Source organism: Serinus canaria, chromosome 25, assembly GCF_022539315.1.
Source record: "Serinus canaria isolate serCan28SL12 chromosome 25, serCan2020, whole genome shotgun sequence".
NCBI classification, from domain to species: Eukaryota; Metazoa; Chordata; class Aves; order Passeriformes; family Fringillidae; genus Serinus; species Serinus canaria.
In genome coordinates this window covers 6,193,167-6,218,502 of record NC_066338.1, presented here as the reverse complement: position 1 = coordinate 6,218,502, position 25,336 = coordinate 6,193,167, and the positions used below count along the sequence as shown (strand labels likewise).

Genomic DNA, 25,336 nt, shown 5'->3' with positions numbered 1-25,336 from the left:
TCCCGGCAGTGCTTGTGCAGTGGGTTTATGCCAGCAGCCCTGAAGTGGTCCAGCACGACGCCCTGCCCGTGCTCTGGTCCTTCCTGGAGAACAAGGCGCTGCCTGTCCGAAGCGCCAACGTCCGCACCGTGGCCACCAAGCTTGCCTGTGCCCTCTACAAGGTGATGGGCACCCAGCTGAAGAAATGTGCTGCCAGCAAGCCTCCACATGTGCGGGAAAACCTCTCCAAGATTTTGGGCTGGTGAAGGAGAGATGTTCTCCAGAAAGCTGACCAAGTGCTGAGTTGGACACCTCTGGATGTGACTTTTCAGCCGTGCCAAAAATGACAAAATCCTAAGGAAGGGTGTGCATCTGCCCCTGCTCTCTCCATCACCCTTCCTAGTCATGGCATGGGGGGCCTGAAGGAACTCCAGATGGAGGACAAGGTGAGGGTGGATCATGGCTCAGCCTCATACAGAGGTGAGGTGGGAGCTGGGCCAATCTCTGTTGGGAGGAAGGGTCTTGTGGCAACCCAGAGAGGCTGTGCACATTGCCAGGGAACAGCTGTGCCCTGCATGTGCCCCCTGCAATGAGCTGTGCTGCTGCCAGTGCCCCGTGGAGCTGTAGGGGTGCTCCCTACCCCACAGGGCAGCTGTGGGGCAGGGAGAGGAGCAGGAGGGTGCATGTGCAGCTGAGCCATTCCTGGAGAGCACATGCGCAGCTGAGCCATTCCTGGAGAGCACAGGGCTCTGGGCTCCCTGCTGTCCCAGGGCAGCCCAGAGGCCAGGCTGTTCCTGTGGTAGCTCTGTGGAAGTGGGTCAGGGTTTTGCCGTGGCCTGCCTCAAGTGTCTGCCAGCAGGAGCATGTTTCCCTGTGCAGCTGTTTAGAAGTTTGCAGGAATCTGTCCTATTAAATTGGAGCTTCAGATGCTTTAGGTTTGCATGGTGGCCTCTGTTACATTTTGTGTCTCCATTTTTCAGATCTGACTGGTTACAGTCTTACCAAGAAGTTTTCTCTGGACACTTCCGATGTTCCCTTACCCACAAAGTCCTTGCCTCCCATCCAGAAGAGCTCTCTTTCCTCCAAGCTCAGGAAGAAGCTGCCACCTGTCAGAAGAGTGTTTGAAGAATAGGATTTATGCGTTAGGCCTCATAGTTACAGATGTACATATGTTCTGTTCTTTAGATGTAGTTTTGAATAAATTTGTTTTGATTCTATCTTTAAATTTTGATGACATATTTTAATTGTATCTATTTTAATTTGATGATGAAAAAACGTAAATAAAAAATAAAATTTAAATAAACCAAGAGGAGAATGTGAGACCAGGACCTGCTAGCCTAGAGGTTATGGAAGTGCAGCTCGCTTGATGTGCCAGGGTCTCACCACATCCTTTCCTCATTGGGCCTCTACTCTTCCTTTTTGGCCATGTTTTCTTTGTGTCATTTGTGCTGCTCTTTGTTACTTGGCATTACAACGGGGCCAATTGTTGACCTGTTTGGGCACAATGGACCCAGATGATCCTGTCTAGTCAACGGTTTCTACCTGGATGTGTTCTGTGCTCCCAAAAAGCCTCAGCAAAGAAACCAAGAGAAGTGTGCCCAAATGCCAAAGCTTTGCTCCTTTGCAGTCTCACACAGATCTGGCTCACAGGTGTCTTCTGTCACAATTTCCTAGGTAAGAAGAGGTCCTGTATTTCACTGGGAAAAGATGCACTGCTTTGCAAAAGTCACCTGTATGTACATTTGCCCAGGACAGCAGTCCAGCTGTGTTGTTTGCACCTTGTTTGCAGAAGGATGAGTGCACTGGGAGGCCAATAACAAGTGATGAGGGTTCCTCAAATCTGTACTGCAGCCTGGGTGCCACTCAGCCCAGAGCTAGGGGATCATTTGTTCCCATGGAGCAGTGCTTGCCAGGGTAATGAATTACTGCACAGCTGGAAGAAGCAATTCTGGATTGAGCTCCAGCTGTTGGTGGGCTACATGATCATTGGCAATGCTGCCCTTCCAGAATCTATTCTGCAGTTTCCTTTCATAGTCATTTGAAGCTTTTAAACTTCACATTTCAATTTGCTTTGCCTTATGGAAAAACACTTCTTGGCCCACTGCAAACTGTATCCTTTTGACAGCAAAGTGCTCATGGTTGCCAGCTTCTGATGTTACAGAAGAAACGGCATGTGAATGTGTTAATTAGGTTTTCTGAAAGAAAAACTCTATGTCACCTGGCTGCATGTGTTTGCTTAGCTCTGGGTCTAGTCCTGGCCTAGTAAAGCCCAGGCCAGGTGGCACGTTGCAGGGAAAACTGGTCTGTGAGCCTATGGGGTTGCCATCAGCAGCAAGGGAATGTGTCCTTTGGGGATTTCTCTGAAGACAAAATTAGGGAGCTACTTCATGCCACAGTATTCTCTCAGATATTTCTAAAATATTCTAGAAAAGGCTGTGAAACTTCACACATCTCCTTGCACACCCACTGTTTGAATAGGGGCATTTTGCTCCCTCCTCAAAGTCATTGCTCTTGCACACCAGAAACATGAACATCCACCAACAGGAATGATGCATGGTCCTCCTGCTGCTGCTTCAGAGGACTGGGAAGTGCAGACCTGGGTGTTACCAATATGAGCACTTAATTAGCATTTCATGCTCCTTCAGGCTATCCAGATCTCAGAGCTTTTTGTCTCGAAGCAGCTGCTGTACCATCTCGAGGGAAGAACAGGAAATGGGAAACAGGGACTGCCAGCCTTGCAGGGGTGTGGGGGAAAACCTGGAGTGTCTGTGTCAAAAGATGAATGGGAAGAGTGTAATTGTCAAAGCCAACACTTCATTTGGATAGCAGGATCAGTTCTTTACTGCATGCTTGCATGAAGGTCATTTGGGATCTCCTTTTTGTATCTCATGCAGAAAAGGAACTCTTAATAATACCATGCTACTTAAACGACTCTGGGATGCAGCTCTGTAGTGATTCACAATGAAGCAGACTGCTTGCTTTGTCACTGCCAGCCCTGGTGAGCCTGCAAGAGACCACAGTGTATCCCATGCCTGTTTTGCCTCCAAGAAAAGCTTGGTTTTGCTTAATTGTGTGGAATAAACACAAGAGCAATAAAATGGACAATGGAACTGGCCACTTTGGAGGATATGCTCATGCTTTTGCATGTCAGTCCTGTACCTCATGCTTCCAAGGCTTGTTACTCATCATGAAATATTTCAATAAAAAAACCTCAGCTCTCATGTTACATCAGAATAAAATCACATCAGATCATCAAGAACTCTGCTGACAGGAACAAGACAAGAGCCTTCTGACACTCACTTGCAGCTGTCCTGGATTTCTGCAGCCCTTTGTGAAAAGCTGCTGTAGGCAGAGTGTATGGAGTTGGTTTGGGCCTTTATGAGAGATATGTGAACAGTCTGCAGGGCTCTCCTGGCAGAAAACTGTTTGTCCAAGCCCAGGACATTGTGCTGGCAGAAGTGGAGCGGCCCCGCTCCCAGCCCGAGAGTCTGTGAGCTGAGCCACGCCGGGGAGAAAAGACAGCGAGGGGCTCCAGCCCAGCTGCTTCACCTGCCGTGCCCATTCCATGGAGCTCTGCCACTGGGAGAAAGTCAACGCCGGACGAGCCACCGAGCCTTCATCAGCTGCTGGAACTGCTCCCTGACAGCTCCTGTTCTTCCTGAGGGAGAAGCCGGTGCCTTCTTGTAACACGTGTCCTGGGGGGAATCTGTTTGGTAATAAACTGTTGGGGTTTTTTCCACTTTCATCTAGTATTGATTTCCTATTGCTAGAAAGGGATTGCAGGAACACTTTAGAGGAGACGACCTATTGCATAATATCCTGTTTTAAGTTGTCTCAAACTGTGTGAGACAGACGGCTGTCGCCCTGATTTTCTAGGATTTTCTAAGCCTTCTGATGTTTACCTCCTTGTGGAGAACTTTATCACACACTGTCTGCATTCCTTTATGGAGGAGGAGAGACTTGATGGACTGTTGGTTTGCCCAGTGGCACTGTCACCCTCCAATCCACTGTCACTTTTGGAAAACTATAAATATTGGAGTCAGAAAATAAACTTCCCTTTTTTGTTCTTCACCTTGGAGCAGCGGTTTGCGTCTGGTTCTTTCGTGTTCACTAGCGACATTGGGGTGCAGGAAACAAACCTTGTGCAGGAAAAAATGCTTTTACTAGGTAAATATGGCTGACAGAACTGAGCTTTCAGGCACACAGTCCCTTTCCCTAATGACCCTGAACTCAAGAAAAGGAATTTCACCTTTCAGCTCTTTGCACCATTGCATCCTCAGACCATCAGAGCTCCACCAGCCTCTCTTATCCTTTTGCGCCTTCTCCCCACTCAAGCTGAGGAGCAGCTTTGATAAGGAAAAATGCAGTTCTGCTGCCAAGGAGGTGAGCCAATTTGCAAATGCAACTTATCCTGCCAAAAACAGCTACTGCCTTTTTCTTTCAGAGGTGAGCCATCAGAAGTAATGAAAATGTGTCGCATTTTAAACCAAAGGGGAAAAGAAACGAAAGCACTCACAGAGCATTTGTCAAGCCAAGAGATGCCAATGTGGCTTTTCCTGTTGGCTGCTCAGTTATTGCAGCCCTTTGCTGCTTTACCATTTGTCTTATTTGGAGATTGTGCTCAGCTAATTCAGTGATGGGTACAAGAGAAATTTAAAAAATCATAGCTGATCAATGATGCTGTCATCGTTTGAGCCTGGCGCAATGCCAGTGCTCCCATGAGAATACCTCTTTCCCTGGTATCTACTGTGAGATGTGATCAGAGACAGAGCAGAGCAGCCTCCAACTTAAGACTGAAAGAAAAAAAGAACTTTATTAACCTAAAACTACAAAGAAAAACACACAGAACACACAGAACACAGGATGAAAACCTTCCAAATTTCCTCCTCCTCCCCCCCACCAAATCTCCTAATTCTGTTACCACCCTTTAAATCATCGCTCTCAGTCCATCACCACCCTTTAGATAATCAATTCTCAATTCCTCGAGAAGAGAGGAGTCCCTCTTGCACCACAGACTTCCCCAGGAAACAGTCGAAACTTCTCGTGTTTCCATGTCACGTGTGGCACCGCCCGGAGAACATTTTGCCATCGTGACCTCTTCCTTCCATGTCCAGTGCTCTCACCACTGCACATGGATCAGAGCTGCTTCTAGGGTTTTTTCCTTTAAGGATACTTTGTCCAGTTCCAAAAAGAGCACAGTCCCTCTCCTTTGGGAATCTTGTCCCCCCCAAATTTCACCCCCTGGGGCTGAGGGGTCTCTTGAACAGAGATCATCTTCCCCTTCTTCTTCTTCGAGGACGGAGGGCACCACCACCACCCTCCTCACCCGTCGTCTCTGTTCACACACCTTCACATCACCGCACTCCCCTGGCTCTGAGCCATCGCCTCCCCCTAGAATGCAGTCTCTGTGTCACAGGAACACAAGTGGTTCTGCCATGGCTATCCAAGAAAAGTCCGGCCAAAGGCCACTCCATCATCTCCTCCCACCTAGGATTCTTCTCAACTTCTCTCAATCTCATCAACTTCAGGAAGAATCAGCATTTGCAAGGTTTCCATCCTCCCCAGAAGGGTTAAAAGTCCCAGGCTCTGCTGGTTTGGTTCATGAACTCCCACGGCTGGCTGCCCTGCTGGGCACCCCCCCCTTCTCCTTCACTCCAGCCACGCTATCACAGGCACCGGCTCTCACTCTCTCTCTCCCTCCGTGGGGGGGAATGGGGGATGGCTGCCGAAGCCCTCGCAGTGCAGTGCTCCTCCACCCTTGGGCCCAGGCCCGGCCTACCTCCCTCCGGCCGCACGGCTCCCCTCCCCCCCTGCCCAGCTCGAAGCCGGGCAGGGAGGGTCTCCTCAGTTACAAACCGGAACCCAAAAGGAAATTCCCCTGGGAGTTCACAGCTTTTAACCCCCTGTGTTCTCAGAGGCGTATCCATGCCCTCAATGGACAAATCAGGTGCCAATATTCAAATCTGAACACCAATTGGCGTGACCACACCATCACAAAAAACTTCATTTCCTCTCAAACCACGACAGATGCAAAATATTACAACTTAGGAAAATTTAAATAGATTGTGAAGTATTTACATCAGAGTGATGACAGTTACCACACAGAGACCAAAATAAGCCCCTTTAACAAAACTTCAATTATATCCTTGTTCCTCAAGCCCTACTATCCATTTGTTTGGCCGATGTAGTATAATGTAAAGATACTGTTCAAGATCTTATATTGTATATATTTTCCAACACTTCTGTTGTGTTTTCTAAAAGCTCTTAGTATTATTTAGTTTGAAAAAAAAATCTATTATTTTGGCAGTAACATTGCAGTTCTGTGTTTCCATTTGGTACTCAGCTGAGAAAATAAAGAAAAAAAAAAGAGCAGAACAAGTTGCAGAGGTGGACAGTAGATAACAAGGAGCAAAGTTACAGGAGATCAGCACATTACTACTGGCATTACTTAAGAGCATCTCTCACAAAAACCAGACTGTCCCAACTCCACCATTTCAACTTTCCATGACTTGTTTCTTGCTTTGCAAAGCTGAGCCATTTTTACCTAATATGAATACACACTTACAGTTCTCTTGTATTACTGCAACAGCACTAGGTACCCTTAGAAATTTTTAGGGCAATTGCAGTGCCGTCCCTGAATATAAACCTGTGGCTCCTGTGTCTTGGTTTGGAAAGACAGGTGTTTGCTAAGGAAGGCAGGAGCCTATCTTGAAATGGAAAAATGTAAACCCCTTCCTTCTGAATTGTTATAAATTTGAAATTAAGGGGGGCTTTCAGGTAAAAAAATGGGAGCAGGAATAACAATTCTTTATTAGGGAAGTGTCGGCGATGGAGAGAGATGGGGAGACTGACTCGGGGATCAGAATCCGATTTTATTGTGGGATACAAGCACTTATATACTATTTTAGGGAGACTAGTATGTGTACTACAATGATTAGGTTAAAATCACATACACAAATTTGTGCATAAAACAACATCCCTTGCTTGCAGAGATTAATGGGATTTTCATTTTCCAGCAAACCCGTCTGATTTAATCTTCTTGCAATCTAGATCTAACTTTCAAAGTTCCGTTTGCTTTTGCCAAGGCATCCTGGTATCAAATCTCTTATGTTAACCAGGTCCAAAGTCCATCATCTGTCTTCTGTCCTCCAACAACATTCCAACATCTTAACACCTGAATTATATTACTGACTGATGGGAATGATTTAGATTGTACCTCTGTCATCAGTGTACAGTTCAGATTCTTATAGAAGCACCCTGAAGGAGATGATGCCTATTTGGAAAACGTGGGGGTTCCCAGGAGGGGGCACTGCTGATCCAGGGCATCAAGGCCCTGCCTGCAATCGTCCATAACCGCCCCTAAGGAGCCTCCAGGGCTTCACCCTCAGTGAGCTGCACCAGACGTGTCAGGAAAGGTGACAAGAGCCTGTGGAAGGTCCTTGTTGCAGGCAGATTAGCCACTTGCACCTCTTCAAAACTCTCTCCCGTGAAAAGTGAAAAAAATTAAACCGTTCCTAAATGGGAAAAACACGTTCACTCTCCTGTGAAAATGTAAAAAGTTTAATAAAGGACAATGGGAGACCAGGACCATGGAGCAAAGGTTATTAGAGCCAGGTGCATCTTGGCACTCAGCCAGGAGCACCCTGTTCCCTTCGGGGATCCCCCTGAAATACCTTTTCCCTTACACCAGCCTGTTGCATATTCATAGACCCTCATGCATATCCATAAACTTGTTTACATATTCCAGGAACTCTTCTACATGGCCCCTCCTTGGGTCTGCCTTTTCAGAGCATGTGTGTTTCTTGGCTGTGGTTTTGGCTCCTTCTCTTTATCACCTCCAGTTTTCGGGCCTTGGTCCACTCTGCCTACAGAAACCTGCCTGTGTGCAGGGCCCTGGCTGGGGCAGGCTCTGTGTGCAGGTGGGCAAGGGCAGCTCAGGAGAGCCCTGCTGGGCCCTGCAGAGGTGATGCTGCTGCTGTCCAGGGCTGAGGAGTGCCTGAGGGCCCTTTGGGAGGCTCCCAGCAGAGAGACTGACCACCCAAAGTTACAGTTCTGGAGTCCCTGTAAATGTTCAAACATTCCTTTGATGATCCTTTGTGTCCATTTCAACTCAGAATGTTCTCTGATTCTGGAATTACAATTCCTGTTCTGCTTCTCTCATCCCCCTGTGGTCTATAATCAAAAGAGAAAAAAAACCACTTGCAACACTGTTAGAACGGTAAAGTAAAAACCAGATATTTATTGGAAGCTTCCAGGTGTCCCAGTGGGGATGGGGCATACCCGGCCCCTGATTTCAACAATTTATTAAGGTTGATAAATTAGGATATTTAACAGGAACATCCAATAGGAGATTCAGTTGCCCTGGTTACACACCCCTGGCTAAACTCATTGGAGTAGATCCAAGGGCTTCTTTGCCTTTACTTTTTGCTATGACTGCTCACATTCTGATCAAAAACCAAAATGCTCTTCTTGTAGGTTCTCTTCCTGATAATAAGATGATACAGTATTTCAGGAATGTATTTAGACAGTCAGCCTCTTGTCCTAAAATGTAAGAGAAAGGTTAGGGAACGTACTTGATTTAATTAAGGATTATAGTTACAGAAGTATATAATAGTAGTTTAAACGAGTTAATTAAGAGTTTAATGGAGTTAAGTAAGGATTATAATTTTATAATCATATAGTAGTAAGTTAAAGAGATATGAATATATGAAAAATATATAAAAAGTAAAAATCTTTGTTTTTTCAATTTCCTACTTGTAGAAGGATAGGAAAGTGGGGTGATAAAACTCTCAGGAAAGCTCCTGATCTTTCCAGCAATCCCAGGCTTACCTTCTATTGGGCAGTGTCCTCCGGAGCTGTGCCCAGGCTGGTCTGGAGCTGGGAGCAGCCCTGCCCCACCCAGCCCCTCTCAGCAGCAGCACCTGCCCTGCTCAGGGTGGCTCGCTCAGGGTGGCTCCTTCCCCCCAGAGCTTCTCCCCAGCGCTGGGAGCAGCTCCCTGGGCCGGCTGAGAGCTGTCCCTGGCAGGCAGCAGAGTCCCTGCCCCAGCCCAGCGCCCTGGGCTGCAGGACCCTGCTCTGCAGGACAGCCCTGGGCACCCCTGGCTGCAGCCCCGGCTGCTCAGCCCTGCAGCAGAGCCTGGCAACAGGAGCTGCCTTGGGCTGTGCCTGGGCTGGGGCAGCAGGGAAAGCCAGCCCTGCCCTAGGGCCACAGCCCTGCCCTGGAGCAGCTCTGAGAGTGCTCCTGAAAGGTCCTCAAAGCTGTGGGATGTGCCAGCTCCAGGAGATCCCTGCAGGAACTGCAGCTTCTCTTCCCACAGCCAGGGAATGACTGCTTCAAACCTGGGATGATTTCTGCTCCGGTGAGCCCTGAGTGAGCTCTGCTCTGTGCTCCCTGCCCAGGCTGAGTTTAACCCCTCTGTGCCTCTGTGCTGTGCCCGGGGTGGCTGCAGGCAGTGCCCCAGCCCTGCTGGGCTGTGCACAGGAGCTGCTCCTGGCCAGAGCTGTCTCTCTGCAGCGCTGCCCTTGCCAGGAGCCTCCTTTGTGCCAGGAGCCTCTGTGCAGCCTTTTCAAATGACTTTGGGTTTGGCTTTTGCCTGGCAGTCTCTGAGAGGTTTGTGCAATCATGGCCTCCAATTATCTGCTGTAATTAGTCCCTGGAGAGGCTTTGTCAGTAACAACACTCAGTGGGGCTCATTAATGCTTCAAGGTACTTCAGTTCTTTTCAGGTACTTGGTGTTTCTCTTTGGATACAGACTCTGGGAAAGGTTTGTGCAATCATGGCCCCAATTATCTGCTTTAACGAGTCTCTGGAGAGCTTTGTACTGACTCTCAGTGGGGCTCATTAATGCTTTGAGATACTCAAGGTTTTTAAGGTACTTTGGATTTTCCTATCTACACTGAGTCTTTGAGAAGTTTTTCTGCCATCCTGGCCTCCAATTTCCTCCTCCAAAGACTCCATCAAGAGCCTGTGTTGGGGATGGACTTCCTTGGCGACCCATTCATGCTTTGAGAAACTTCAGGAGTTTCCTCTGACTTTGACTCCTGGAAAGGTTTGTGCAATCTCCTCTCAGACCCTGAGGTTCCAGGGCTCAGCTCCAAATGGACCACGGGGATCATTAGAACCAAGCAAGTCCTGAAAAAACACAGCTCTTCCTTGCTTTCCATCTTCTCTCATGCAATTCATCAGAGATATTTCTGTAGTGGTTTTGTTTTGCTAATTTGAGATTTCTTGGAGAATTGGAGAATGCATGAATTGGTGTGGAAGGTTCAGTGTTGGCTAATTACCAGTGCACTCACTAGAATATCCTTACTTCTTTCCTCCTGTGAGATAGAATTAGGATAAAGGCACTGTAGGCTCAAAACTTTAAAAGGGTATAAAGAAAAGTTATTAATAGTAACTAAAAGAAAGATGAATAAGAATCAGAAAAAAACCTTCAGAACACTTCTCCTCTCCCTACAACCTTTTCTTTCTAACTGACAGTGTAAAGAGACAAAACCTAAAATATTCAGTCAGTTTACCACATCTAAAACAGTCTTTCTTCAGTTTACTTAAGCAGAGGAGTCTGTCTTTCATGCTATGGAGACTTCTCCACAAGAAAACAGTTTTCTCGTGGCTCTCAATTTTCACAATTTACAGCCACCTGGATAAATCTGCAATCATGAAGTCCTTCAGATTTTTTTACAGTTTTCCCCACAGCTGTGTTTATGGACCATGTCAAATTAGGGGGTATTAGTTTAAAGATGAGCTGTTTAGGAGCAAAGGTTTTCTTTATCTATTTCTGAAATCATCTTCATTTCTAGGAACAGAGATCTTCTTCTCTTGATTAGGGCACAGGGTCTCATCACTCTTTTTCTCTGTACAAACTTCTCATGGGGTCACAGCTACTTCAATATTTACTTATTTTAGCATGGAGGCCTTTGCTGTACAAGTCATCTCCCCATTCTTTTCAGTGCCTTATAGGGAAAAAGAGAGTCTGATCTATCAATTTAATCCTTTTCCATGCAGGGCCAGGATCTCAGCAGCCAGGCCAGAACACAGCAGCAGCACGGCCGGGGCCGATGGCTTCTCCTCCCCCTGCCCGGGGGTTGTGGGTGAACCCCAGCGGTGGCAGAACCTTGGCCGAGCCGGCCCGGCCCGGGGCTGCTCCTGGGACCCGGCGGATCCTGGCTCGGCTCAGGCTGGCGGCGGGGCAGGGCTCAGCAGTGCCCAGATGTTGGAACTGCAGCCATGGCCCGGCCCGGCCTCGGCCCCGCGGCCTCCCCTGCCCTGCCAGGCAGCCGATGGGGCCTGGCGGGGTCCCTGGGAAGGGGCCCGGCCCCACGGCAGGAGCTGCCTGGGCTGCCCTGGCTGAGACGGGGGCTGGGTCAGCCTTGGTACCTCTGTGCCAGCCAGAAGGGAAAGAGACCCTCACAGGCTTTTTCATCTTTAATGTGTGTCTTCACAGGGCTGTGTGCAGTTTCCTTAGTGGTTTAACAGATTGTCAGTTCTCAAAGCAAATTACTGACTGGGTTTTTTTCATCGGACAAATTGCTTCTCTTAGAACATCACTTCAGTGAAGCAAAACCATCCAAACAGCACAGAGTTCCATTGTCCATATATAGTGGTCATGTGCCCGATGTTATGAGTAAAAATGGGTAACCCATTTTTTTAAAAAAGGTTGTAGAAATACAAGTTTAACCAGTAGTGGCAGAGGAGAGTTCTTTGTTAGCTTCATGTTGTAATGACTTATTAAGAGTAGGTCGTTAGCTCTCTATTGTTGAGAATTCCCCTTTTTGTATCAGTACCACCCTGCCTGGGCCAGGTGGATGCCCCTTCTCAGCCAGTGAAAGGAGGGGACAATGGCAGACATGCAAAACAACCTCAGACTCAGCATGCCACGGGAAGGACCCCTACCACACTTACCGAAAAAACCCCCAAAAGCGACAAGCCAATACAGAATTAGGAGATCAAAGTGAGGTCTAGACATGAGACAAAGGTCCAGAGCCTGCAGAGACACTGAGAACCTTTGTTGCCCCTTGCCCCAGACTAAAAGGACCTTGGCTAGAGCCAGTACCCTAGACAGAAAACCCAAAAAGCAGAATTAGGGGAATATCCCCACTGCATTTGTGGGGACAGGACCCCAAGCTCTGCCCTTTAGTCGATGAAGTGCATTTTCCTCCTCCTCCGAGCCACTCCTGGGAGTGACAAAGGTGTGACCACAGACCCGTCTTACCTCCCAACCTCAGCTGATCGCTTTCAATAAAGGCATTGAAAAGGAGAAAGATCTCCTGCCCAATTTATTTCAGTGCTGGTCTCTCCCTGCCGGATGCTGTGGATGAACTCGCGAATGAGCTGAAGGAGAAGGGCAAGAAGCCGGGGATGTTGCATGGACTGCTCCACACACGGTGCTCGGCTGAGCAGGGACAGCAGGCCCAGCCCAGCTGGGGATGGCTGCAGGTACCTGAGCTGTGCTGTGGAAGCGGCCATGGCTGGATTCCTGCTCTCCCGTGCGCTCCAGGGCTGCATCTGGCAAAGAGCGAGCACAGGCAGAGCTGAGGGGCTGCGGGAGAGGCCAGAGAACACAGCCCAACCCTGCGCTTCCAAGGCAGGGATAGCCCTGGGATGCCCCACAGGGATGGAGCATGGCCACTGCAGGGTGTCTGCCTGGCCCCTCTTCCGTCCTGTCCCTGGGCATGTCCCCAGGGCATGGGATGGCATGGGATGGGGCCAAGTTGGCTGCAGGCTCCAGCCCTGTGGCCCAGCTCTGCCACTCACCCTCCTGCGGTGGATGGAACGGCACCACCTCTTCAGTCTCCTGTGCTGGGGAAGCTCCAGGGCCTTCTTCCGCCTCCTTCTCCTCCTGCCAGGCCAGCTTGGGCACTCTCGGGGGTCCCTGTTCCATGCCACTGACTGGAGCTACTTGCAGGAGAGATGTCCTGGAAAAGCTCGGAAGCACCAAGTCCCACGGTCTGCCCTTGAGGGCAGCTGCAGAACAGAAGCCTCGGAAGGCCACGGGTCACTGAGTCCTGTGCTTGGGCCTCGAGCTCAGCCTCAGGAACAAGGTCGCAGAAAAGCTCCGAGTCAGAAGGGAACGAGTGCGCTGTGCGGGGGCTCCTCACGGCACCGCTCTGTCCCGTTCTGCGCCGTTGTGTGCTCCGAGCACCCGGGCAAGCTTCTATTTCCCACGTGTCACAAAGGGCCCTTGGACACCGGCTTCCGTTCCATGCCACGGTGACCGTGCTGCAGCGTGCCACCCAGGGCCTTTGCACATGCTGCCACCTGTCCTGGGGCTGCCCCCAGCCCACCCAAAGTGGCCCAGGTTGGAAGGAATCCCTGGCCCCAGGGGTCTAAGACAGCCCGACAGGATCTTTAGGAAGGGCTCAGACCATCAGCAAACGCTGCCCTGCTCTGTGGGCTCAGTCCTATTCCCATAGCTTTCCCTGAGAGCATTTTAATTTCTAAATTATAATCATTTGAAGGGAGGGGATTTGCATTTTCCATTTCAGGGAAGGCTTCTGCCTTCCATGGCAGACACCTGTCTTTTCAAACAAGACAATTGTTTCTCCTCTTGCAGATGTGCAGTTCCTGGGGAGCCCCCTTTTACACCGGGGACCTGGAGAACCATTCCCGGCAACTGGGAAAATCCTAGGTGCTCCATCCACCCATAGATGAGGTCTCCAAATTTGCCCCGAAAGTGGGTCCAACTTTTATAGGCCAGAAACCCCTGCAGGTGATGGCACACTTCACAATCAGCAGGGACACAGCTAGGCCAAAGCCCAGACCTCTGCTGGGAGGCTTTCTCCTCAAACACCTTTCAAACAAACCCCCATTCAAGTACGTTGGGAAAGTTTCCTAAAATGATACATTTCTGGCACATAACTACACAGGGTTATGTGAAAGATTCTAAAGCAGCTGCTTTGGAGTCAAAGAGCCAGCATTACGAGTCCTTGTCATCTGTTTGTAGCTAAATCACACTTTGGGGGATTGGAAGGAGTTAGGAAGGAGCTAGAGAGCAGACCTCTGAGTTTTTTAGATGATGCCATTTCTTTTCCCTATCCTCAGCATAGGTAGGAATGGTGAGTTTGGCTCCCATCTCCACTGCACGGCTCACTAGGACGCAAGACTTCTAGGTACAAGAGCTTTTAAGGATTTTTTGGCCAAAAGGACACTGCCAACAAGGATATCTATGTTTTTCTTTCAGAGGTGAGACATCAGAAGTATTGAAAATGTGTTGTTTTTTAAACCAAAGAGGAAAAGAAACAAAAGCACTCACAGCGGATTTGGCAAAGCCAAGAGATGCCAGTGTGGATTATCCTGTTGGCTGCTCAGTTATTGCAGCCCTTTGCTACTTTACCATTTGTCTTGTTTGAAGATTGTGCTCAGATAATTCAGTGATGGGTACAAAAGAGATCTAAAAAAATCATAGTTGATCAATGATGCAAAATATTAAAACTTATGAAAATTTAAATAGATTGTGAAGTATTTACATCAGAGTGAGGACAGTTACCACACAGAGACCAAAATAAGCCCTTTTTACAAAACTTCATTTATATCCTTGTTCCTCAAGCCCTACTATCCATTTGTTTGGCTGATGTAGTATAATGTAGAAATACTGTTCAATACTTTGTATTGTTTATACTTTCCAACACTTCTGTTGTGTTTTCTAAAAGCTGTGAGTATTTTTTAGTTTGAAAAATAGTTTAGTTTTTTCCTACAAATTACCAAGCTGTTTTGCCTTTCTGAGGCTCTTGTTTTTTTCATGTTAAGTATTCACATGTATAATACAGGTGGCTCCTTTGTCTTGGTTTGGAAAGAGAGGTGTTTGCTAAGGAAGGCAGGAGCCTTTCTTGAAATGGAAAAATGTAAACCCCTTCCTTCTGAATTGGTATAAATTTTAAATTAAGGGGGGCTCTCAGGTAAAAATATGGAAGTAGGAAAAAAAGTTCTTTATCAGGGAAGTGTCAGCGATGGAGAGAGACGGGGAGACTGACTCGGGGATCAGAATCTGATTTTATTTTGAGATACAAGCACTTATTTACTATTTTAGGGAGACTAGTAATGTGCACTACAATGATTAGGTTACAATCACATACACAAAATTATGCATAAAACAACATCCCTTGCTTGCAGAGTTTAATGGGATTTTCTTTTTCCAGTAAACCCATCTGATTTAATCTTCTTGCAATCTAGGTCTAATTTTCAAAGTTCCGTTTGCTTTTGCCAAGGCATCCTGGTATCAAATCTCTTATGTTAACCAGGTCCAAAGTCCATCATCTGTCTTCTGTCCTCCGACAACATTCCAACATCTTAACACCTGAATTATATTACTGACTGATGGAAATTATTTAAATTTTACCTCTGTCATCAATGTACAGCTCAGATTCTTAAGGAAGCACCCTGAAGGAGATGATGCCTATTTGGAAAACGTTGGGGTTCCCAGGAGGGGGCACCGCTGATCCAGGGCATCGAGGGGCTGCCTGCAATTGTCCATAACTGCCCCTAAGGAGCCTCCAGGGCTTCACCCTCCGTGAGCTGCAGCAGAGGTGTCAGGAAAGGTGACAAGAGCCTGTGGAAGGTCCTTGTTGCAGGCAGATTAGCCACTTGCAGCTTTTCAAAACTCCCTCCCATGAAAAATGAAAAAACTTAAACCGTTCCTAAATGTGAGAAACATGTTCACTCTCCTGTGAAAATGTAAAAAGTTTAATAAAGGACAGTGGGAGACCAGGACCATGGAGCAAAGGTTATTATGACCAGGTGCATCTTGCCACTCAGCCAGGAGCACCCTGTTCCCTTTGGGGATCCCCCTGAAATACCTTTTCCCTTACAGCAGCCTGTTGCATATTCATAGACCCTCATGCATATCCATAAACTACTTTACATATTCCAGGAACTGTTCTACATGGCCCCTCCTTGGGTCTGCCTTTTCAGAGCATGTGTATTTTTTGGCTGTGGTTTTGGCTCCTTCTCTTTATCACCTCCAGTTTTTGGGCCTTGGTGCACTCTGCCTTCAGACGGGGAGTGCTGATAGTTGGCAGATCTGTACAGGTGTCCTCATCCTGTGTGCATTGGATGTTATCCCATCCCAGCAGGCATTTAACACAAGCAGCTATTTCATGAAGCTTAATTAACAAGAGAAATAAAAGCTGTATCTTTACAACAAAGTTGCTTTAACATCACAGATAGAAAATCCATTTTAATATTTGCTAAAAGTCAATATTATAATATGTATCTATAGCATTGCCCTTATCTTTCCTTACCCTTTTGTTCCCAAGAGTGCAGCAAGGAGTGAAAACTGCCAGCACGGGGTTGCTGCCATTTCTCCATCACCCCGTGTCCCTCTCCCGTATGAGCCTGAATGAGAGATGTGCGACTCCAGGCAGCTCTCCAAAATGCAGTTTATTGTATCCAAGATGTTACAGCAGTCCAGGGTCTGGTGACAGAGCCTATGCCTAGGGCTGTCAGCTCCAGCTGCAGAGAAGCCTGGAGACCCTTTAGGTTTGGTTACAGTGCATTATATACTCTGCTTTGCTGAGCATCTTAACACAGAAGAACCAATCTTTACTTATATCTATAGCCTATCATAACTCCTGTAATTACCATATTCATGTTACTATTCTCCAGTCACTAAAAGTTAGTACCTTACAGTTTAAGCTAGAAGTTGTTTTTCAGTTTCCTTGCAGTGGAATATTCTGAGACCTTTTTTCAACTTGTAACTTTGCTGACTTGTTTACCTGTGGAATCTTTTCGGTTGGTAAAAACATCTTCTTTTTTGAGGTGGGTTTATCCTTTGCTCTAAGCCGTAAAAACCCCCCTGTAAGTAGCACACCCTTTGCCTTCTTAGTTACCCAGTGAGACTGGATCAGCAATTCTTCTACATCAAAACTTGCTTTCATTTCTATTCCTTCTTCAGATTCTACATTCAAAAATCTTTCTGTCATGCACACATATCTGTTAAAGTTTCTTGTTGAACTTTCATCCTTCCCAACACTCTGTGCCACCCTGTCTCTCTTTTCCTGAGGGCAGAACAAGGGACAGAATCCATCCAGAGGTGACACGGGAGCGCTGCCGTCCTCTCTCTGTTCTGTGTCCTCCTTTCCCCCCCATCTTGCCATGCCCCCCTTCCCTGCCTGTCACTGCTGAGTCAGAAATGACACGGATAAATGAGTGACACACTCCATGCATCTTCAGAAGGCCAATAATCATCTTTATTAGGAAACCCACTTTTTGGTACTCAATCCCAATACAGGTGGACCTGATTGGTTATTTTACATTTCACACGATTGGCTAATTAAGAAAACACCCCTTGGGGTAAACAATCCGTGAGGAAAACAATTGTCACAAACACCACCTGCGAGGTTGTTCAGAATTCTTCATCTCCAGCTCTCTAATGTTTCCCAGACGGATCCATGGGAAATCTGACCTGGATTGTGTATCCACACCTACCTGGGAAGGTGACGGCTGCGCCGTCCCGGGCCCTCCCTCTAGAAATGGCGCTTACCACGCTGTTTAAGGTTCCCCTTTTTCCTGCCCAAGTCCTTCTTTTCCTGTCCCCAACCTCCCCTTCCCCCCTGCTGTTGGAACCCAGGGCACAGGGAATGTCTCCCTGCCTGTCCTGAGAAGTCCTGATCCCCAGGAGAACACTGCTTTTAACCTTTGTCCATGGAGAAAGCTTCCAAGACTTTGGGATGAACTGGAATCTACGAGTGTGTGCAATAGAGAGTAGTGTAGTTTATCACAGGGTGAAAAACTGAGAGCTTTGGGTTTTTAGTATGAGGGTGGATAGAAGGGAGGATTTTGGGCATTGCCTGATGTCCTTCTCATTCTTCATCTGCTCCATTTTCTGCTGTGCTGGGAGCACAGGGTGATTGGTTGGAAAGAGCTGCAATGCAGATGCTGAGTGGCAGACAAAGAATTAGTTACTGGTAGAAAGGAAGAAACAAAATGTGTTCTAAGAGTTAATTGGACAAAATAATTTTAAAAGACCTTGAACCTGTTTGTCCTGTGACTTTTGGTGTCTTCTCTTTGAACACTAAGTCTGGTGTGCAGATGGCGCTGCTGAACTTTTGGTAAGAGAAAAATAACAACCTGAAGACTGAAAAACCAAAGGTCCGGTTTGTTTCTCAGTCCTGGCACAGAACTTTTTAGGGGTGTCCCCATCAGGGGATCCTCAGGGGGGTTTTCACACCTCCTTCCTTCCTCCCCTTCCTGCCCCACTGCTTAGCCCCACTCCAGGGCCCTTGCTGCTTCACAAAAGGACCCAAAATTAACGCCAAATCCACCCAGAATTACCTCAGAACCCATCCTGAGGAGCTCTGGGGGAAATTTGAGGGGAGTTTTGAGGGATTTGAGCAGATTTTGGCTGGGTTTGAATCCTTCACCCGCTTGGGCCTCCATAAGGTATAAAACCACCCAAAATTTCCTCCAAATTAACCCAAAATCCACCAAAAATCAATCTAACAACCAGGCAGTTGGGGGGAAATTTATGGGGTTTTTAGATTTGGGGGGATTTTGGCTGGGTTTGAATCCTACGCCAAATTTTGTGTCCAGGAGGTACCAAAACCACCCCAAATCCACCCAGACTCAACCCAAAATTACCTGAAATTAACCCAAAATTACCTCCAAATCCAACCTGAGAAGGTTTGGGGGTTTTTGGAGGGATTTTAAGGGAGCATTTTGAGTGGGTTTGAATCCTATGCCCACTTCAGTATCCATAAGGTACAAAACCCCCCCAAAATCCACCCAAAATTACCTGAAATTAATGAAAAATTCAACCTGAGGGGGTTGGGGGGAGGTTTGGGTGGAATTTGAGGGGACTTGGGGGTTTTGGGGGGGATTTTAGGGGGGTTTTTGGCAGTCATCATCATCCAAAAATCAACACCCCATGCCAAAGCCAAGACCAAACCCTAAGGACTGTGCCCCTCGTGAAGAGAAGATCAAAGAACTGCTCCCCTTCTGGGGGGAGGATCAAAAGCCAGAGGAGACTGAGCTATTAACTCATTAAGTAAAAACGTATTCATTTAATCAAGTATCATCATCTCTGTTACTTTATCCTTTGTGATTAAGTCTCTGTTACTTTATCCTTTGTGATTGTGATTAAGAATGCTTTTCTATTCCTTGTTAATTTAGCTGAATAATATTCATTTTGGTTTTGTAAACTACTAAGTCATATTTCTGATGTTATATATGAGGTCCCATATGTCTAATGTAATAATTCACAAACTTAAAATTTAGCAGCAGTTTTAATTGAGATAAAACAATACAATCAAATAGAATCCACTAATTAAAAAAGGTAATTTGGCAGTGGTTTGGATAAAGCATAACCAAAACTGCTCGATTGGGGTACGGGGAGGGCTTCCCACCCTGCCTGACGTTCAAAAGGCAAAAGGATCCAAACACAACTTATGTACTGTGTGCTAATACATATTCGTCAATATTTTCCTGTAAATCTCCTCCTGTTTCCGATTCTTGAAATCAACATCACCACACTCACAGCGCATGCTCCCGCTGTGGCTAAGGGGGCTTCTGGCTCTCTGGGGCTCTCCTTGGAGGAAGGCCAACAGTCTTCCTCGCTGTCCTCTGAATAACCTGACAGGCTGTGCATGTGCCCCAAGACTTTTGTTATGTAAGGAAGCACTGTGTTCCAATTAAGCCTTATTATTTTATAGATACGAACACTACTTTAGACTCCCTGCCTGGAATTGTCCCAACGTTATTCATGTCATGGCCGATCCTGTCCTGGGAGTTGTCCTAACTTCGTCTTGATGCCAATTCTGACTTGGGAGTCTTCCTAACTTTTGTTCATCAAAGCCATTCCAATCTCCTGTATCCTGTTTCCTACATATATCATCTACAAAGAAACCCTTCTGCTTCATACCATGCATCACATACACCTATCCAATTATATTCCAAAAATATTGATATAATTACAATTTTGTTAGCACAAATCACATCCATTTATCACAGGAGGCCAAAAGTTTGGAAAAGGATTGAAAGAAACGCTCTGATCATGACGATGACAAAAAAAAAAAACAAAACCAATTTATTTTTGACAGCAAATGAACACTTGCTGCCCTCCAGCCCCCCAAGCCTGGCAGGCCGAGTGGTGCCGTTCCCATGGCATGAGGTGCTGGCAGCCTGCAGAGAGAAACCAGAGAGCCACGGTCAGTTGCAGCAGGCTCCTGTCCCCCTGTCCCACCATGGCCTGTGCCTGGGCCATGCTGCTGGCTGAGCTCAGAGCCCAAACCTCCCGACCCATTCTCTGTTTTTAGAGAAGGGCAGCGTGGCAGGCCACGTTCCACCTCCTCTGCTTAATCACGGCACAGCAAATCCTCAGCAGCTGCAAGAGCGGGATGCCCATGTGCCTGCTGGCGCCTGCCCGGAGCCCTTCTGCCAGCTGAGCTGTGGAGCCGGGTGCCCACCTCTGGAGAGCTGCTGCCAGGAGAGGAGCCGATCCCGCACCAGGTCCTCGTCCTTCTGGAAGGGGCTGTCCCTGCAGACCGTGGCCCCTGGGGTGCTGGCACTGGATGTGCTCCACAGACACTGCAGGCGCCTCCCTGTCCGATCCGGGCACCAGGTGAAATCCTCCTGGGGAAAACAGAGAACAATTGCATGGAAGTCAATTCAAAACAAGACCTGGAAACAAGAAGAAGCGCAAAGCATGTCACTGTTTCACAGGCCTGAGGAGGGTCTGACCACTCCATGGGTGAATTAAACCTGCCCACAGGTGGGGAAAATCCCCACCTTTCCCACCCGTAAACACGCCCCTTCCTCAAGGGCCTGCAGAGCAGACCAGCTGGGGCATGGCTCCGGAACCCGTCCCCCCACCTCTGCTACCCACCATCCACATGGATGGATGCTTTTGTCAGGCTGGCTGCCCCTGCCTCCACATGGATGGATGCTTTTGTCAGGCTGGCTGCCCCTGCCTCAGCCCGTGCCAGGCTGGCTGGCAGAAGCTGTCAGCAAGGCAACATCAGTCCCCTGTCACGCCAAAAAGCAACTCGGGGGCCAGCAGAAATATTAATATTCTCCAGTGTCGCCAAGCGGGGAACCTCCAGCACGGGGCCAGGCCGAGCCCTGCTCTGCCTGGAAGCACCAGCATCCCCCCAGCCCTGCCCTGGCTGGGGACTCATCTTGATTTCATCAGGGCGCAGAGCGTGTCCTCCAGGCAGGGGCCGCAGCCAAAGCCCATCGGCTCTGCCCCGCCAGCGGCCAGCTCCAGGATGGTGTTCCCAGCTCCACGTCGGGCTCCAGAAGAACACGCCAGCTGTGCCTCGGCTTGCGGCAACATCATGATGCCATTGACCTGCAGGGGGATGTTTCCCCTGTCCCAGTCCGTGGCACCTTCACTGCACTGCCACCACTTCTCCAATAGGATGGGGAGCTCGGAGCTGCTCCCTCCACAGCTCGCCGGGGACCAGCGGAAGCATCTCCTTGGCTGTGCTCTCTCCTCCACGCTGCAGCCACAGGGAAACACTCCAGGCTTTTCTTCCAGAGCCACGGGACTCGTGCTGCTGGTGCTTGCTGGGCTCCTGGATCCTACTGTGCACAGGGATCCATCTCTGCTGTCTCCTGGGCCAGGCAGGGCTCCTGCAGCCAAGAATGCTCAAAAAGGTCCTCCAGGGATGGCCTGTCTGTGGGGTCCATGCATAAACACCACCTGATGAGGTGCTGGCACTCTGCGGAGAGAAACAAGAAACCGCCGCTCAGCGGGACAAGGCTCCTGTCCATGCTCTCCCACATTCCACAGTGCTCAGGCCACACCAGGTGTGCTCAGAGATGCAGCCAAGAGCTTCCCATTGACCCTCTCTTGCAGAGGACACCAGCACAGAGGCACAGGTGCCACCTCCTCCAGCTAAGCCCAGCAGATCCACCTCCTCACCAGCTGCAAGAGCAGGACGCTTCTGTGCCAGCTGCCCCTCCCAAGCCCATTCTTCCCCTCATGCCTTGAAGACGCATCCCCACCTTGAGACACCTCGGCGGGGAAGCAGAGCTGGCCCCGGACGATGTCCTCCTTGGTGTGGAAAGGAAGGTGCCCGCAGACCAGCTCATAGAGCAGGATGCCCAGAGACCAGATGGTGGCTGGCTGGCCATGGTAGCAGCCAAAGAGGATCCATTCCGGTGGGCTGTACTCCGGCGTTCCTATGGGACTCGGGCGCAGCTCATCAGGCATATCCTGCTCCCTCCCTCCCTCCTTCCCTCCCTCCCAGCCAGCTCCAGTTCCACAACAGCCAGCCCCTGCCCTGCCAAAAAGCAACTTGGCTGCAGCTGGCTGAGGAAGGATTCCCCCTCCTTCCTTCTCTCCCTTTTCCCCCTCTACCAGCAAAGGGGGGAACCTCTGCTGCCCGGCTGGGCCCTGGCTTTGGGCTCACCTGACATCTGGGTGTAGAATGTGTCCTGGAGGATCGTGCCACACCCGAAGTCAATGAGCTTCGCCTCGCCCGTAGCCAGGTCCACGAGGACGTTCTCGGCCTTGATGTCGCGGTGCAGGACGCCGCAGCTGCTGCAGTGCCGCACGGCCTCCAGCACCTGGCGGAACAGCCCCCGCGCCACGGGCTCCGTCAGGAACCGCCGCTCGTCCAGGAAGTACCAGAGGTCCTGACAGCGCTCCGGACGCTCCATGACCAGCGCGAAGCCCTCGGGCACCTCGAACCAGTCCAGGAGCCGCACGACGCCGCGGGAGCCAGGCCGCGACACCATCCACAGCAGCGCCAGCTCCAGGGGCACAAGGGCGCCGTTCTGCTGCGGGGGCACCGCGATGCCGTCAGCGGGGCCGATGCTGCGCCGCGCCTCGGGCACCCCCTGCCCGGCCCTGCCACTGCTCGCCACCCCGCTCACTCCACGCTCGCTCCCCTCGCAGTGTTCCGGCTGCCGCCCTGCCGGGCCTCGCCTTCGCCCCGCCCGGCACGCCCCGCCGGCTCCTCCCGCTGGCCCCGCTCACTCACCAGCCGCGCCCACTCCGAGATGCGGTCCCGGGACACTCGCTTGATGGCCACCTGCAAGCCAAGGCGAGCGGCGGGCTGAGCTCCTCGCCCGTCGCCCGCCGCCCACCGCCCCCCTCCGACCGGCCCCGTCTCTTACCGGGGCGCCGTCGGCGAGCCGGGTCCCGGAGTAAACGCTGCCGAAGCCGCCGCTGCCCAGCAGCGGACCCTCCCGGTAGAGCTGCTCTAGGGGAGGCTTCTCCGCCCGTGCGGGCGGCACCGCGCTCCCGCTCTTCTGCCCGGGGCACCCGCCCGCCCGGCGCGCCGCTGCTTGCCCAGCCGCCCTGGGCTGCGGCGGCTCGGGGCCGGCGGCCGAGCTGGCGAGAGGCGGAGATCGGAGCGGGGAAGCTGCCGGCGACGCTGTCGGCCACAGGGCGGGAGCTGAGCGGCAGCGGGGCGGCTGCGGGCGGAACCGCCGCAGGGGCTTCTTTCGGGGCCGGGGCCTCGCCTGCGGCTGGGCCAGAGCCCGCGCCAGGCGGAGCCAAAAGACCGTGCTGCTCCGCCAGCACCAGAGCGAGCGGCTCTTCCAGCGGCGCCACAGCCAGTACGGAGAGAGCCCGGCGGAGAGAGCCCGGCGGAGGCGGAACCACGGCGGGCCGGGCAGGGGCGGGCACGGGGCGGCCCCGCCGCGGCCCCGCCGAGGGGCGCCTTGCGGGACGTGGCATGAGCCGGCCTGGGAGAGGCGGAACACGGACGGCACGGGACGGGACGGGACGGGATGGGGAACAAGTGGAAAGTCGAGCGGAAAACCGATCGAGAGAAGCGCTGCTGCTGCTGCTGCTGCTGCTGCTGCTGCTGAGCCGCCGGAGCTCGCGGCCGTTCCTCCGTTGCCCCCAGGAACCCAACGGAGGAGCCGCCGCGCGCACCAAGGAACGAAAGAGAGAAACAAACAAATCACACCCCAAAGTCATTCCTATTAGAGATGTAACCAAAGAAAACATTGTAGCAATAAAGAAGAGTGTTGGCTTGTGGCTTCTTTCTTCTTTGTGTGAGACGAAGCATTTAATGGGGAAGAATTGCCTCTTCTGACAATTTTGCGCAATTGGACAGGAGCAGAGCATTTAATTTTCTAGGAGAAAAGGGAAATCATGTCACTAATGTCATCTCTTTTCATCCTCTGTTGACACAGTTGCAGCCTGCCAAAAGACATGGTCTGCAGTGTGGAGCTTGGGACCAAGTTTCTTTTCCTGCCAGAGGATGAGTAGGGGAAGTATCCCAGAGTCATGGAGTTGTGGCATGGCGTGGCTTAGAAGGGATCCCATGGCTGCAACCCCCCTGCTGTGGCTGGGGACCCCTTGCACCAGACCGGCTTGTCTAGAGCTCCATGCAGCCTGGCCTTGAACACTGTCAGGGATGGGACATGCACACCTTCTCTGGGCAGCCTGTTCCAGTAAAGTCTTTTTTCTGAATCCCTTACCTAAACCTATTCTCTCTCCATTTGGATCCATTCTCCCTTGTCCTGTCCTTGCCTGACCTCATACAAAGTCCCTGTCCAGCTTTCTTGTAGGTTGCCCTCAGGTACTGGAAGGCCACAGTTGGATCAAGGCTCGGTCTCTTTCCCAGGCTGAAGAAGCCGAGCTGTGTCAGCCTTTCCTTGCAGGAGAGGAGCTGCAGCCCTCGCACCATCTCGGTGTCCCTCCTGGGCCCTGCTGCAGCGTGTCCACGTCCTTGCCGTCCGTGCCGGGGAGCCCGGCAGAGCCAGACGCAGCACTGCAGGTGCAGGGTCAGCGGCAGGGAGGAGACACAGCCCTGGCAGCGGCTCTGGGAGCAGCAATTGGCGATGGGCTGCCTTCCCTGCAGAGAGCCGGGGCCCTTGTGCCCGCCCTTGTGACCAGGGTGCCTTTGCCCACTGCTCACCTGCCCGCCCACATGCGGGAAATGCACCCTGTGCCACCCCTCAGTGCCACCCCTCATCGCTGCCCCAGGGGCTCCCCGGTGCCAGCTGGAGGGCCCCAGGCCTCGGCCTCACCCTGCTCAGCCCAAGGCCCTGGAAAAGCAGATTCAAACACCCACCCAGAAAGTGCCCTAGGATTCCAAGGTCAGTCTTTTGTCACCAGCACAGCTTTGCTGTCAGAGTCTGGATGGGATTAGAAAATCACCAGGAGAAAAGAGCATGAACAAGTTCTGCCTTGGCACTACCTCAAGGTGTGGGGGTACCAGTCGTAGGTTTCGCTGGCTCTGGATTGAAGGGACTTGAGACAGTAATTCATCTTCAGACTCAAGTGTTTATTATTTCTTATCAGTAAAACAGTCTCATTAATGTGAGTTCAGCAGCTTTTCATTAGAAGGCACAAAATGGCTAACAATATCTTGTTACAAGGTCTTTTAAGACTAAACTATTCAATTAAGAACTGACACCTAGTTTATTTTCCCTTTTACCCAATAACAGATCCCAAAGAGC

The 25,336-nt window shown here is 50.2% G+C and overlaps 2 protein-coding genes and 1 pseudogene across 2 annotated transcripts in view; all 3 read right to left on the bottom strand.

The window, feature by feature from the left end:
* LOC115485198 (uncharacterized) overlaps positions 1-25,336 on the bottom strand; it is a 2,106,330-nt gene that overhangs the window by 249,977 nt on the left and 1,831,017 nt on the right.
* The window catches only part of LOC115485058 (serine/threonine-protein kinase pim-1-like), a 213,710-nt pseudogene continuing 208,349 nt past the window's right edge, over positions 19,976-25,336 (bottom strand).
* On the bottom strand, positions 20,846-23,524 carry LOC115485057 (serine/threonine-protein kinase pim-3-like; the record flags this gene model as incomplete). The annotated part of the gene is given in 6 exon segments (XM_050984242.1): positions 20,846-21,547; positions 21,550-21,633; positions 21,920-22,096; positions 22,327-22,693; positions 22,900-22,950; positions 23,036-23,524. Coding segments are annotated over 6 exon segments (1,632 nt in total), but the record flags the coding sequence as incomplete, so codon positions are not given.